Source organism: Coregonus lavaretus, assembly GCF_964263955.1.
Source record: "Coregonus lavaretus genome assembly, chromosome: 32".
NCBI lineage: Eukaryota > Metazoa > Chordata > Actinopteri > Salmoniformes > Salmonidae > Coregonus > Coregonus lavaretus.
In genome coordinates this window covers 14,586,400-14,601,415 of record NC_140019.1, presented here as the reverse complement: position 1 = coordinate 14,601,415, position 15,016 = coordinate 14,586,400, and the positions used below count along the sequence as shown (strand labels likewise).

The 15,016-nt window shown below is 46.8% G+C and overlaps 2 protein-coding genes across 2 annotated transcripts in view; one reads left to right on the top strand and one right to left on the bottom strand.

The window, feature by feature from the left end:
- Positions 1–1,349: 1,349 nt before the first annotated feature.
- On the top strand, positions 1,350–5,287 carry LOC311107480 (neuronal PAS domain-containing protein 4A-like; the record flags this gene model as incomplete). The annotated part of the gene is made up of 8 exons (XM_084149975.1): positions 1,350–1,524; positions 2,006–2,169; positions 2,275–2,377; positions 2,495–2,804; positions 2,920–3,029; positions 3,134–3,269; positions 3,402–5,137; positions 5,259–5,287. 8 exons carry the CDS (start codon positions 1,350–1,352, stop codon positions 5,285–5,287), a joined length of 2,763 nt encoding a protein of 920 aa, XP_084006101.1.
- A 3,074-nt stretch (positions 5,288–8,361) lies between these two features.
- Positions 8,362–15,016, bottom strand: part of LOC311107840 (large ribosomal subunit protein uL11m-like) — a 41,955-nt gene continuing 35,300 nt past the window's right edge. The window contains exons 3-6 of the mRNA XM_084150406.1: positions 14,150–14,245; positions 11,870–11,963; positions 11,287–11,446; positions 8,362–8,602 (exon numbers count right to left, since the gene is read on the bottom strand). Of these exons, the coding sequence (XP_084006532.1) occupies positions 8,500–8,602; positions 11,287–11,446; positions 11,870–11,963; positions 14,150–14,245 (453 nt within the window). The 3' untranslated portion in view covers positions 8,362–8,499. The remainder of the gene's footprint in view (positions 8,603–11,286; positions 11,447–11,869; positions 11,964–14,149; positions 14,246–15,016) is intronic.

Sequence of the window (15,016 nt, the reverse complement as noted above, 5' to 3'; positions counted from 1 at the left end):
CCTAAGGTTTTCAACCAGAAGACCCACAACCAGCCAGGTTTCGATGCATAGACTAGACATAGCTCAGCATCACCCTTAGCTACACATTCCGCTCAAATTGCCTTATAAGGAAGGATGTTGCAGTTTATGTAAGATATAGGCTATACAGCGCGATTAGCCTATGTCTCTCCTACAGTATGCTCTTTAGGATTACCGACACCCTCTCCCTTGTCTTTGCGCGTTAGCCCTGGAGGCACTGCGCTGCCTGACAACTGAATTACAGTCAGAATGGTAGATTCCATTCATAAAAAGCGACTGAATTTGGTGCTGTAACTCGGCCCCGCGTTTCTCCCTCAAGCAGACTTCCACCCATGCTAGACTATCTTTTCGCTGGAACGTATTTAATGGATAACGTTGGCATGCATCTGCATGTGTTACCCTAGAGATCGACGATGGACGGTTTTACGAAATGCATCGCATCCTTCATAATCTCGTAATTACAGAAACATATTATGAGCCAGTTTGGCTAGTCACATACCCATTTGCATCATGTAGGCTACTGATAACATAGCCTACACTATATTAGGAATTATTAATTTTCAGAGAGGATAAATTGTTCCTCGGGTGCCAGACATAGAAACACACAGTCTCCCCTCCCCCCAGTACACGGTGGTCCGGTGACTCCGTCTACGTTTTACGTTTGTCTCCGCCCATTCCTCGGTTTTGTCCAAATCGGGCTTTTTGCGTCGCCGGAGCTCCCGAAATCAAACCAACGTCATCACTGGGTAGAGGGAAGGGCTGACGTCAGAAAAGAGTCACCAAAAGGAGAGGGTATGAGCGGGAGGGGGAGCAGGCAGAGGTAGAGAATTTCACCATTGCTAACATTGAATCCCCCTCGTCCACACTTCCCTCTAGCCCCCCCTCTCCCTACTACGTCGGTGTTGGCGCGTTGGGAGCCCCCCTTCATCACCGGAATCCCAGCCTATATAACTTACTCGAGAGCAGAGTCCCTCCACCAGATTTACGGGATCCGGACATCTGGGCGAGAGACGGCTACTACAGCCGCCGAATCACTCACACTCTGAACGGGGGGAGATACATTCTACGGCTAGCCAGCAACCTTGCTGGACGCTGTGGCGGAACCGAAGAGGAAAAAAGAACTGATAGGAGAAGGTCTGAAGCCTTACTCTGGAACGAGCTGAGATGAAAGTCCAATAGTACTAAGACAAGGTTATTACTACTAGCCTATCTCTGACACCTCATCTTGAGGGAAATATACCCAGACCTCATCTGACGCAACGGTCAAAACTACTCCGTTGAGTTTCAATTTCAACTGCACGGAATTTAGTCAACCACTATAACCGGCTACAATGTATCGATCAACCAAGGGAGCGTCAAAGGCTCGGAGGGACCAAATCAACGCGGAGATTCGGAACCTGAAGGACTTGCTTCCCATCTCCGATGCGGACAAGGCACGACTCTCATACCTACATATCATGTCCCTTGCCAGCATGTACACCAGGAAATCGGTCTTCTTCTCTCAAGGTAAGCCCCGATTTAGTTTATAATCGACAAGTTCAAACTCAGTGTATAATCCATAGCCTACCTGTTTATACATAGCAACAACAACAAAAATGTCAATGAAACATATACTGACGGACTGTTGCTTCAATCTGTCTGAGCTAGTGGCATGCTACGGTGAACTTTATGCGTTGAATCAACAGGTGCCATATGTCTTGTCGAAAGAAACAGTTGATGAACTTCATGTCTACATGTGAATTATGTTGTTTAGGAATACATATAATGGAACATTATCGTGTTTTGCTTGAAGTTCTGGCGTGAAAAACCCCTTTAGAACTGTGTGTTGCTATCCAGTTCTGAAACACGTATATCGCTGTCCGTGGTACTGAAATCTAATGCGCTTGTTCTATAGCTATTGCAGGGAGCAGAACCGTTGCATTGGTGTTATGATGCTATGATGACAGAAACATATATATATATTTTTTTCATAATATTTTGTTTTTAGAATCGGGATCTGCTGGCAGTCTCGAGGAAAGCGCGAGGTTCCTGTCTTTCCACGAGTTGTCAGAGCTGGTGCAGGAGATACCTGGGTTTCTGCTCCTGTTGACCGGGGAAGGCAAGCTGCTCTACCTGTCAGACAGCGTCTCAGAGCACCTCGGCCACTCCATGGTGAGTCCACGGGAGACCATATCATGTCTAAATATCAAGCTAGTAAGTTAATACAAATTTAATGACAATATGCTTAATATGAACTCCTCTTTCTCTATCTTTCAGGTGGATTTGGTTGCCCAGGGTGACAGTGTGTATGATATCATTGACCCTACTGACCACTTCATCATGAGGACCAACCTGGCCCCTCCTACGTCACCTGACACAGGTAAGACACGCCTCTATATTTCCAATGGTACAGAAAAGCGTTACCAATGGCTTGCATTTATATCACTCAGATCATTTTTGATATTCACAATCCCTCCTTGCCTCTTCTTTCTCTCAGATCGTCTATTCCGTTGTCGTTTCAACACTTCGAAGTCGGTGCGCAGGCAGAGTGCTGGGAACAAGCTGGTTCTGATCCGGGCGCGCTGCCTGTCCCCTCCCTCCTCCTCTACCACCCCTAGCTCCTACTGGACATCCAACCTCGTTTGGATGTGCTTCTGTTCCCCTTTGGAGGCCATCCCCACCCGCTCTGGCCCTGGGGGGGACCAGGTTCCTGCTCTGATCCCTCCTGCTGCGGAGAACAACTTCTTCCTAGCCTCGTTCCAGTCTCAACACAGCCGAGACATGAGGCTCCAGAACGCACAGGACAGGTGAGGTCACACCCACTAACAAGGCAGCCCCAACTGTTGCATTAGATCTTCTGAGTGATACTATAGTTATGAAATAGCATAAACTTACCATGTCTTCTCTCCATCTTCCCTGCAGTGTCAGTGTTTACCTAGGCCTTGATGTGTCAGCCCTGAGGTCTCGCTCCTGGTACAGCCTCCTCCACCCACAGGACCTGTCACACGCCTCTGCTCAGCATTGCAGCCTGTGTAAGTACCAATTCAGTGATACCACACAACAACCACACAATTATACTGTATCCACTTACACCATGATGTCTGATGTCGATGTTCCCTCTTTTTTCCCCCCATAGTGAGAGAGGGAGGAGAAGGTAGATCTGAGATGGTGGTACGGGTGGAGTCTGCAGACCAGTCCTGGGTCTGGCTCTACATGGTACTGCAGCTGGAGGCAGGAGACAGCCCCATCAGCAGCAACAACTACATCCTTAGGTACTAGCTCTACCCTATGACAGATCATCATGACACATCGTCAATAGATATAAAGGACATGACTGATTGCAATAAGCACAAGGGAATCTTACTAACTATCTCCATCTCTCTCTCTTTCTGTTTCTCTCTCAGTGAGGCGGAGGCGTGGTCGGTGAGACAGCAGCTGAGCACAGAGCAGACCCAGCTGACCCTGGTACTGAGTACCAGTACCTCCCGCCAGGACAGCCTGAGCCTGTCCAGCCCAGACCAAGTCTTCACCCCCAGCAGCAGTGGCCTCTCAGCCCAGTCCTTTGACTTCAGCATGACTGTGTCCAGTGTGGGCTCCTCCGATGAGACAGGTGGCGCCACCACTGAGCCCATGCAAGTGGAGGGCGACCCTCGCTCTAGTATTTCCTCTATTGAGGAGGAGAGCTTCTTCCAGCAGCAGCAGCAGATGCCTGCCCCTGTCCAAAGCCCATCTGCTGCCTCCTCCCCCACCCCGGTTACCGTTGCCACGGTAGCAGACCTGGACTTCCTCACTCAGAACATTCTCCTGCCCCCCTCCTTCCAGCTCGAACCTCCGCTGCCTGCCTTTCCCCTGCCCCTCCCCCCAGTGCCCACCTCCCAGGAGCAGCAGACCAAAGAGTTTGTGTGCACGCCCCCCTACACACCCCAGCTGGGCGGGGGAAGCTTCCTGTCCGGCGAGCCCCTCTTTAGCTTCGACCCCACTGGCACTACCACACCCCCTCCCTCCACCACCACAGCTACAGCCACCACCTCCATTGCCACCTCCCTCTCCCCCTCCGCCCCACCCGCCCCACCCACCACAGCCTCCAGTCCTGCTCCTCCCTCCTCCCTGTGCCTCACTGGCCCCTCCACCGACCTGTTCTTCCCTGGTGATCCCTGCAGTGGCTCTCTCTATGAGAAACTACCCCCCACCCCTGACAGCCCTGGTGATGGGGACTGCACAGTGATGACCCTGCCTGAGGTTCGGGGACCCCTGTATGTAGATGTCCCTTTAGGGCCCCTTCACTACCCCCTCGAGGGCCTCCTCACCCCAGAGGCCTCCCCTGGTAAACAGCCCTGTCTCTCTTTCTTCTCCCTGGAGAGAGAGAGGGAGAAGGAGAGAGCCGAAATCTCCCTCTTGGCTCAGCATATCAGCTCCTTAGCAGAGGGATTCTACCTGGATCCTCTCTTATCCAAGCTATCCCCTCCTTCCATGTCCCCCTCCTCCTCCCCTCCCTCCCCCTCCCTCTCCCCATCCCAAGACACCGCTGGTGTTGACTCTATCCACATGCTGGGAGAGTTTTACCCTGTTAAAGCGTGGAGAGGCCTGGACTTCCCCATATTCCATGATGATGACTCTCTGTTTGAAGAGAGCATCTTAGAAGCCCTTCTCCAGGACTTCTCCACCCCTCCGCCCCTCTCCCCCACCCCCTCCATCCACCCGCCCTCTCCCCCCAACCCAGTGTGCTGGCACTCACCCTCCCACCTTGAGGGGGTCAGCCACTTCTGTAGCGTCCAATCGGCGTACTGTAACCCCACGGCCGGGTGCGGGGTGACGTTGGCCGGCGAGGCTGGGGCGATGGCAGAAGTGGAGGGGCTGGCAGAGGAGCCTATGGAGATCGAGGTGGCGTCATCACCTCTATCCTCCTGCTCCTCCATCCCAGCATCCCCTCCCCTGCGACTCACTGCCTCCCCCACCTCCGCCCCCTCCACGCCCGTCGACCCCTCTACACCCGCCGTGCCTTGCGCTCAGTCCCTCCTGGAGGAGCTGGCCGCCCTGGAACCCATGTTTGGGGCAGGTGCCTCGATCGCCCCCGGCTTGGGTCAACAACCTGAGTTGTATCAACTCCAGTGTCACCAGCCGCCACAGTGCTTCCACAAAGGTGAGAATCATCTAGTTCACTTGTTCTACTGTCTTTCTCTGTTTGATAAATGGATGAATATGTGTTAACCCTGAACATACCAGACTAATGTCCCTTTCTCTTTCTCTCTTGTGTTTTTCAGATGGGAGTGGAAGTGTTCCTCCGTTCTAAAATAAGTCTGTGACTTACTTCATTAAGTATGGCATATTGTCATATTTTGTGGAGCTATTTTACTGAAAAGTAAAAATGATTTAAGTGTATAAATATATACATAATGTATACTACTGAGAACAAAGATTGACTTCATATTTTTGTTCATTTATTACTTCCTGCATTTCTATTTCAACAAATGGTGCAATATATACATAATGGTGCAACATTTACCAACCGAATGGACCCACCACTGACTGAGTTTTGGGTCCATTTGGTGCCTCACAGCTTTTCTGTAACATGAGCTTAAGATTTGATCAGACAGAGACGTAACAAAACCTCTGACCTTGTAAAGCGCCGTTTAACTTCCAGACGCGCATTTGTATTCACTCATAGTGAAAAACCTGTTGTGAACAAAAAAATAAGAATACATTCCTTGATATTTCAATAGGGAAATTACTTAAGAGCATTATTGCTTGTAATGCAGCAACGCAAACCCAAATCACAAATGTGGTGAAAGTCTATGTTCACAAAATCTCTACTGACCTGGTACAACTGCTGACAGTAGCTGACAAAAGGGGACAAGATTTCCTCTCTCACATTCTCAATATTCAGTTTCCAGAGAGACACATAGTTCTACTCTGACCTTCTGGTCTTCCTCTCTTGTCATAGCCTTAAAGGCCATGTCAAAACGTACAAATACTGTAGTCAAACTAACCTAATACTTCAGACACTTTGAGCTTTGAGTTTGCGGCTGCACATTTTAAAACATTTGACTTCATGTTATTTCTCCATTACAAACTTGTGTATCAATGTGATGTGCAAAGAAAATACAATACAAAACGTGAAGACAAGAGATCTTGGAATGTCCACAAGCAGGAACGTATGACGAAGGTTTCCGGCATTTACCAGAAGGTGTTGCCAAATGGAAATCGTCTGGAAGTTACTCAACAACTGTGTGTGGTTCTGTTGTGTACAGGACCAGCACATTGTACATTAGACTCTGAATGTGGGCTCTTTAGGTCACCGTTCTCTTGGGCTTGGCTTGAAGGGCAGCTATGCTGGATTTTCTTGCGGCATGAATATTTGCAATGCTAGCAGTTTATAGCGGCTCCTGTGTGCCTGGCATGGCCATGGCCTGCTGAACTCTATCTGAACTCTTTCTCCATGTCCATTAACCAATGGACAGACAGTCACATCATAGCTCGAATGGAGTTACCGTGTAGTGAGACACAATACAACTATGTGAACGACTATGTGATTCTTCTTTTTTGAGAGGGGTTGGAAAAAAATGGAAGTTTTGTTTTAAAAAATGACCTGAAAATAGTGTGATGGGGTGCTATTTCTATTCAGTTCCTCCTAAGCGACACGGGTTGAGAATGGTACTATTCCCATGGTGTCGACATGCTAACGTAGAGTTGTCTACGGTCAAGTAAAGGATTGATTCCTACGTTCTAGCTATTAAATGCTAAGTTTAACATATGTGTAGGTATATTATTGTATGTGTAATATTGAAAAAAATAATTGATGTTCAATGCATAAAGCATTATGTCTGTGGATATATGCACATGCAGTTTTTTTTGAAGGGTTGTACACATTTGTACATTTGTATGAATACATCAGTCTGTACATATCAGAGACATTTCTATTGTTTAAGATGGACTATATACATGATAATATATTGAAGAATGAACATTGTGGATCAGTGTTCTTGTGTTGCTGATAATTGTATTTGGTTGTCAAACAAATGCATTTATATTAAAGTGCACTTAAAGCGGTTGGATCTCGGTCTTCACTGTCAGTCCTCCTCCTCCTCCCTACGATCATCATCATCACCCCCATTCCTCCTTCCTCTCTCGTCTGTTTCTTCCCCTGGAGTGAGCTCCGCTCAGCAACAGCACTGACGCACACACACGAGGAGACAGTATGAGACACTATCTGACTCAGACTGATGCACACGCTCCACACCGAGGCGCTCGCTCTCTCACCACGCAGATGGCCTCCCACTTAAGCAGGCGTGCTTGCGCTGACGTTGAGAGAGACACAATAGGACCCCCTCCTCTTTACAAATAGCAGCTGCCCACACTCAATGTACCTGCTACTCTGACAGTGCCTGTGATGGTGTCAGACTCCATATATAGGCATTCCTGTCAGAGCTCTGATTCAAGCAGCCCCCTCTTTCCTCAGCCTCCAATTCAGATGGGAGAGAGGGAGAGAGTGAGTGTAATGGACAGTTATGAAGAAATAACGCTTCAGAACCTAATTATACAGCAGGTGGATAAATCACGTACTATCAATCACTGACTAGTACCCAGTGCAAGCTCTGTGCTCTTCACATCATGGAGGGTACATTTGGGTAAAATCATCAGATGACTGATGGGCATTGCCATGTTACTGTGTAAATTAATCCTGCCCCCTCTCGTCTCCTTTGACATATAGAATAAAGTCATCCCCCAGGTCCCTCAAATCTAATCTCAGAAGCAGAGCTGCAGGAACAGGGTACAAATATGAGATTTGTAACACCTTAAAAACCGAACCTGGAGAGACAAAGCCCTGCCATACCATGCTGGTTCCCTGCAACCGAACATTTTGTTCCAGCACCAGACCAGTCACTGCAGTGAGCCTCCTGGATGTGAGCGCAGCAGAGAAGATGGAGCAGTTTAGCGATCTCCTGTCATCTTGTGGCCAGGAAAAGTAGTGCACGTTTAAAAACTTGAACTCATTTACCCAGCTGCTGCTGATACTGAGGTTACAATGAGGTGTACTTTTACTAAAGTGTCACATAAAATGTCCTCTTCCTTTCTTGAAACCCTCATCAAACATGTTAAGAGTACAAAGCTGTGGTGGGAATGCAAATATATGGTTCTAGAAGCACAGCCAGAATGTCATTAGCCACACACACTCAGTTTTGATAGATTGCAAGCGAAAGAAGATGCAGCAATTTGTATAACAAATTCCTTTAATACAGTGGCTTGGGCTTGATTTGATGGCAATAGAGAGAGGACATGCGTTCCTTAAAACAAATAATTCAACTCTGGAGACAAAACATGAATCTTGTTGAGAAAACTGGCATAAATCCACTCATACACTTAAAATCATTCATTATAACAAAAGTTTATTTTGCTTAGAAATACACAGAGCAAAATGACAGTTATGACAGAATGTGTGTATGTGAGTGGTATGTGTATGGTACAGAGTCAGTATAAATACATAGGTAGGATAGGGGGGGGATCTCATTTCTTCTTCACGGATGCTGCCTCTTCTGCAGCTACTGCCTCTGCTCTCAACCTTTCCTCCTTCTCCTTCAGGAAAGTCTTGTACTCCTCTGCCGATAAACTGAAGGTGGGATGAGAGGGGGAGAAAAATAAGAAAATGTGAATGAAATGGCATAACTATTGCATCAGTGATAAAGTAGTCATAACGGAATAATGGCGAGTCACAACAGAACCATAACAATGCCAATGACGACAACGACACTTACAGTGGGGAAAAAAAGTATTTAGTCAGCCACCAATTGTGCAAGTTCTCCCACTTAAAAAGATGAGAGAGGCCTGTAATTTTCATCATAGGTACACGTCAACTATGACAGACAAAATGAGGGAAAAAAATCCAGAAAATCACATTGTAGGATTTTTAATGAATTTATTTGCAAATTATGGTGGAAAATAAGTATTTGGTCAATAACAAAAGTTTCTCAATACTTTGTAATATACCCTTTGTTGGCAATGACACAGGTCAAACGTTTTCTGTAAGTCTTCACAAGGTTTTCACACACTGTTGCTGGTATTTTGGCCCATTCCTCCATGCAGATCTCCTCTAGAGCAGTGATGTTTTGGGGCTGTCGCTGGGCAACACGGACTTTCAACTCCCTCCAAAGATTTTCTATGGGGTTGAGATCTGGAGACTGGCTAGGCCACTCCAGGACCTTGAAATGCTTCTTACGAAGCCACTCCTTCGTTGCCCGGGCGGTGTGTTTGGGATCATTGTCATGCTGAAAGACGCAGCCACGTTTCATCTTCAATGCCCTTGCTGATGGAAGGAGGTTTTCACTCAAAATCTCACGATACATGGCCCCATTCATTCTTTCCTTTACACGGATCAGTCGTCCTGTTCCCTTTGCAGAATAACAGCCCCAAAGCATGATGTTTCCACCCCCATGCTTCACAGTAGGTATGGTGTTCTTTGGATGCAACTCAGCATTCTTTGTCCTCCAAACACGACGAGTTGAGTGTTTACCAAAAAGTTATATTTTGGTTTCATCTGACCATATGACATTCTCCCAATCCTCTTCTGGATCATCCAAATGCACTCTAGTAAACTTCAGACGGGCCTGGACATGTACTGGCTTAAGCAGTGACCTCTGGCACTGCAGGATTTGAGTCCCTGGCGGCGTAGTGTGTTACTGATGGTAGGCTTTGTTACTTTGGTCCCAGCTCTCTGCAGGTCATTCACTAGGTCCCCCCGTGTGGTTCTGGGATTTTTGCTCACCGTTCTTGTGATCATTTTGACCCCACGGGGTGAGATCTTGCGTGGAGCCCCAGATCGAGGGAGATTATCAGTGGTCTTGTATGTCTTCCATTTCCTAATAATTGCTCCCACAGTTGATTTCTTCAAACCAAGCTGCGTACCTATTGCAGATTCAGTCTTCCCAGCCTGGTGCAGGTCTACAATTGTGTTTCTGGTGTCCTTTGACAGCTCTTTGGTCTTGGCCATAGTGGAGTTTGGAGTGTGACTGTTTGAGGTTGTGGACAGGTGTCTTTTATACTGATAACAAGTTCAAACAGGTGCCATTAATACAGGTAACGAGTGGAGGACAGAGGAGCCTCTTAAAGAAGAAGTTACAGGTCTGTGAGAGCCAGAAATCTTGCTTGTTTGTAGGTGACCAAATACTTATTTTCCACCATAATTTGCAAATAAATTCATTAAAAATCCTACAATGTGATTTTCTGGAGAAAAAAATTATCAGTTTGTCTGTCATAGTTGATGTGTACCTATGATGAAAATGACAGGCCTCTCTCATCTTTTTAAGTGGGAGAACTTGCACAATTGGTGGCTGACTAAATACTTTTTTCCCCCACTGTATTTCCAATCTATCAATACATATGAGAGTACAAGTGAGTACCACAGTATGAGTCATAATACCCATAAAACTTAGCGGTCATACAAGGAAATGGTTCCAATCGTTTTTTCCACCATTTATTTTTCCCATAGTGGATTTTTAGAATCATTTATAAATAAGGGCTGTGTTTCATACAGGCTTACCCTGGCGTGACGTTTTGATAACCATGTAAATCTCTCTAGGACAAGGCGACTTTTATCAATATAGTCGCATGTATTTACCCCACAAAAATGAAATGCTAATTAGCTGCTAATGTGGCCATCATAAGGAACTACAAATGCCATGATGATCTGGACGAGACTGCCGAATCCAGGCAAAGGTAAGAATCTCTGGATTATCTATCAAATGTTAGCTAAATTCAGTAATTCATAAATTGGCTACATTTCTTTAAATTGACAAATTTGTAAACTGTCTTGTGCAACTTTTAAATTGACACAATACCTGTTAGCAAAGGTGTCAGCTAGAGATGCAGGAGCTTGTAGGGATTTGAAGTCTTTCATGATGTCTACTTTGATGCTAATTAGCATTTTCGAATCAGAGAGTAAAATAGAGCCTTTAAATATAGATAAAAGTCACCTTGTCCGAGAGAGATTTACATGGTTATAAAAACGTCATGCCAGGATAAGCCTACACGAAACACAGCCCTTCTTTTTTAAGTGTTTCTAAAATTCCCTATGGGAAAAATGAATGGTGGAAAAATGATTGAAACCATTTCCCTGTTTGACCGCTAGGTTTTATGGGTAATATGACACCTCCACTGTGGGGCTCTATAGAGTATGACCATATAGTTTTTCATTGCTATGTATTGCACCAATATTATTAATGTGTGTGCGTCAGTGCTGAATCCCATTTATGACATCTAAGGACACTGGGCACTTTGAGAGAGAGAGGAGGGTCTTACTCGTTGACGATCTCAATGCCCAACGAGCGAGCCGAGCCGATGATGCTCTTGACGACCGTCTCTATGGAAGCGTTCTGCATCTTGAAGGCCTCGTCCTGGGCCTTGACCTGAGCGATCTCATACACAGCCCTTACAGACACCATCCCAGCTATCTCATGGCCTAGAGATGGAGAAAGAGATTGAGTCCAGAATGGGAATAAGATGAAGAAACTGAGGGGGAAAGATAGACAAGAAACCGAGGGGAGCAGAGGGTGGAAGACAGAAAAGCTCGGGAGCAAAAAGGAGAACAGAGAGTGGGGGGGAAACGAAGGAGCAATCGAAGGGAGAGAGGGAGTAGCCAGCGCAGATGGTGGAAATCCATCACTCTCTTTCCTTAGCCCACCACCTTTCCCACTACCTTCCGGCCTGTAATTGCCTGGCTTAAAGTTCCCCGTCGATCATAAATATATCGTCAATCAAAGACATCCAATCTCAGCCTTAACGCCCTGTGGGAGACCTCTGTCTGTCTGTCCCTCCAGTACAGAACAGCAATGGAGTAAACGGAGGAACAGAGCGGCACCAGTCAACATGGTCCAAACCTTACCTGTTTTACTGGCTCCTTTCTGGATGCCAGCCGCCTGCTTGAGGAAGTAGGACACTGTGGGTTGGCCAATCTTCAGGTCATACGTCCTGTCAGGCTGCAGGGAGGGAGAGATAGCGAGGGACAGAGTTCTAGATGTGTTTTAATCCATCAATCAAGGTGTGATCAAAGTGGAATGGACGCTTTATGAAGTGGAAAGTTGCTCTCAACCTCGGTTCTGCATTAACTTGTCAATGAAATGATCTATCTTTAGTGATTTCACAGTGAAATGATACCATTTGTCACCACCTATGAAATAGCCATTAGTTGGGAAGGCCCAATGCTCCTGGCATCGATCTGCTGGACATGATACATCCAAGCATTACTCTCGATTTAGGGATGGTGACTTTGTAAAATAAGAAGATTTGCTACTTTTCTTTTTGTTGAACAGGATGAGTCAGACGGGGAGAGAGAAATGAAGGAACACAAGACAGATCAAGGCTGCAAAGGTTCCAACAGCACTGTGGCACGCCAGGGAGAGACACTTCCACTACACTAGCTAAACCAGGTCTGTCTGAGATCGCATTAGAGGGTGAAGCTCATCACATTCATGCATATACACTACATGGCCAAACGTATGTGGACACCTGCTTGTCGAACATCTCATTCCAAAATCATGGGAATTAATAGGAAGTTGGTACCCCCTTTGCTGCTATAACAGCCTCCACTTTTTGGGGAAGGCTTTCCACTAGATGTTGGAACATTGCTGCGGGTACTTGCTTCAATTCAGCCACAAGATCATTAGTGAGGTCGGGCACTAACGTTGGGCGATTAGGCCTGGCTCGCAGTCAGCGTTCCATTTTGTCCCAAAGGTGTTCGATGGGGTTGAGGTCAGGGCTCCGTGCAGCCCAGTCAAGTTCTTCCAAACCAATCTCGACAAACCATTTCTGTATGGACCTTACTTTGTACATAGGGGCTTTGTCATGATGAAACAGGAAAGGGCCTACCCAAACTGTTGCCACAAAGTTGGAAGCACAGAATCATCTAGAATGTCATTGTATGGTGTAACGTTAAGATTTCCCTTCACTGGAACTAAGGGGCCTAGCCTGAGCCATGAAAACAGCCTCAGACCATTATTCCTCCTCCACCAAACTTTACAGTTGGCACTATGCATTGGGGCAGGTAGCGTTCTCCTGGCATCCGCCAAAAACAGAATCGTCTGTGACTGCCAGAGGGTGAAGCGTGATTAATCAATCCAGAGAACGCGCTTCCACTGCTCCAGAGTCCAATGGCGGCGAGCTTTACACCACTCCAGCCGACGCTTGGCATTGCGCATGGTGATCTTAGGCTTGTGTGCGGCTGCTCGGCCATGGAAACCCATTTCATGAAGCTCCCGACGAACAGTTGTTGTGCTGACGGTCTTCCAGAGGCAGTTTGGAACTCGGTAGTGAGTGTTGCAACCGAGGACAGACGATTTATACGCACTACACGCTTCAGCACTCGGCAGTCCCCTTCTGTGAGCTTGTGTGGCCTACCACTTCACGGCTGAGCCGTTGTTGCTCCTAGACGTTTTCACTTCACAATAACAGCTGACCGGGGCAGCTCTAGCAGGGCAGAAATTTGAACTGACTTGTTGGAAAGGTGGCATCCTATGACGGTGCCACGTTGAAAGTCACTGAGCTCTTCAGTAAGGTCATTCTACTGCCAATGTTTGTCTATGGAGATTGCATAGCTGTGTGCTCGATTTTATACACCTGTCAGAAAACGGGTGTGGCTGAAATAGCTGAATCCACTAATTTGAAGGGGTGTCCACATGCTTTTGTATATATAGTGTATTATATTTGTAAGTCGCTCTGGATAAGAGCGTCTGCTAAATGACTTAAATGTAAATTATATAAAGCCAAACAAAGTGCATGAATGATAAACAATACTCTGGAGATCGACATGGCAAGGGAAATTCTACTGTACACAAAAGGAGATGTGTAGTGAGGAGATGCTGGTAGTGACCAGCAGATGGAGCCCATGAGTAACATTTATTTTTTATAACAGCCTCTTTACGATGATTCCATCCTTTTATATGCTCTAAATTCTGTGCGACTTTTACATCCCCCTGGATACTGCTTAATGAATGCAAATGGAAAAGCATACTTCAGTGTAACAATATGAATAATGGAGGTTCTTGGGTAATGGTATGCAGCCAGTGAAATCAGGCAGGATTTCTGAAAGGGCAAGCTGCAGGGGCAGGGGTGGGTACACTGAGAAGGGTGCAGGCCCTAAGTGAGGTAAAAAAAAAAAACTACTAACTTTAACGTGGATCTTGATGGGCAGAGGGATTCCTTCCTTGAGCTCTTTGGTCTTCTCGTTGAAGTCCTTGCAGAACTGGCCGATGGGGATGCCCTTCTGATGGAGACAGCAGGAGAGAATACAGTGAAGACAGACAGACAGGCAAAACATTTTTTAAATGGATGAGGAGTCTGGAGCTGCAAACATCTATCTGAGTGTCACTTATAGTGGATGCAGCTCGCTGCTGGAATACCAATGACTAGCCTGGGTCTGTCAATCAATCACAGGGCTTTCAGAGCGGGCTGAGTGTATGTACACGCATGGCTGCCCCGGGGAGTGAGAGCATCTGCAAGTGTGGTTGTGTGCGGTTGAGTCATTGTTTCTGTAGTGTGTGTGGGTTGTTGTTTATGTGTTTGTGTTGGTTGTGTACTCAACTGTGTGTGTTAAGGCGCACGTGTGTGTGTCTGTCAGGGTATGACAGAATGCATGTGCTTGGCCGGTGCCTGGGAGACCCTGTGATAAATGAGCCTCCTGTTTCCAGTGCCTGCCAGGCCAAACAGAGAGAAAGCGAAATGGATGGGTGACATTAAGTCAACGCACGTCACCGCTATTCCTCTCCCCTAGCCTACCTCCACACGCTCCCTCTCCTAGCCTGCCTCCACACACACACACTCTCTCTCCTAGCCTACCTCCACACACTCTCTCTCTCAGCCTACCTCCACACACACACACACACTCTCTCCTAGCCTACCTCCACACACACTCTCTCTCCTAGCCTACCTCCACACACTCTCTCTCCTAGCCTACCTCCACACACACACTCTCTCTCCTAGCCTACCTCCACACACACACACACTCTCTCTCCTAGCCTACCTCCACACACACACA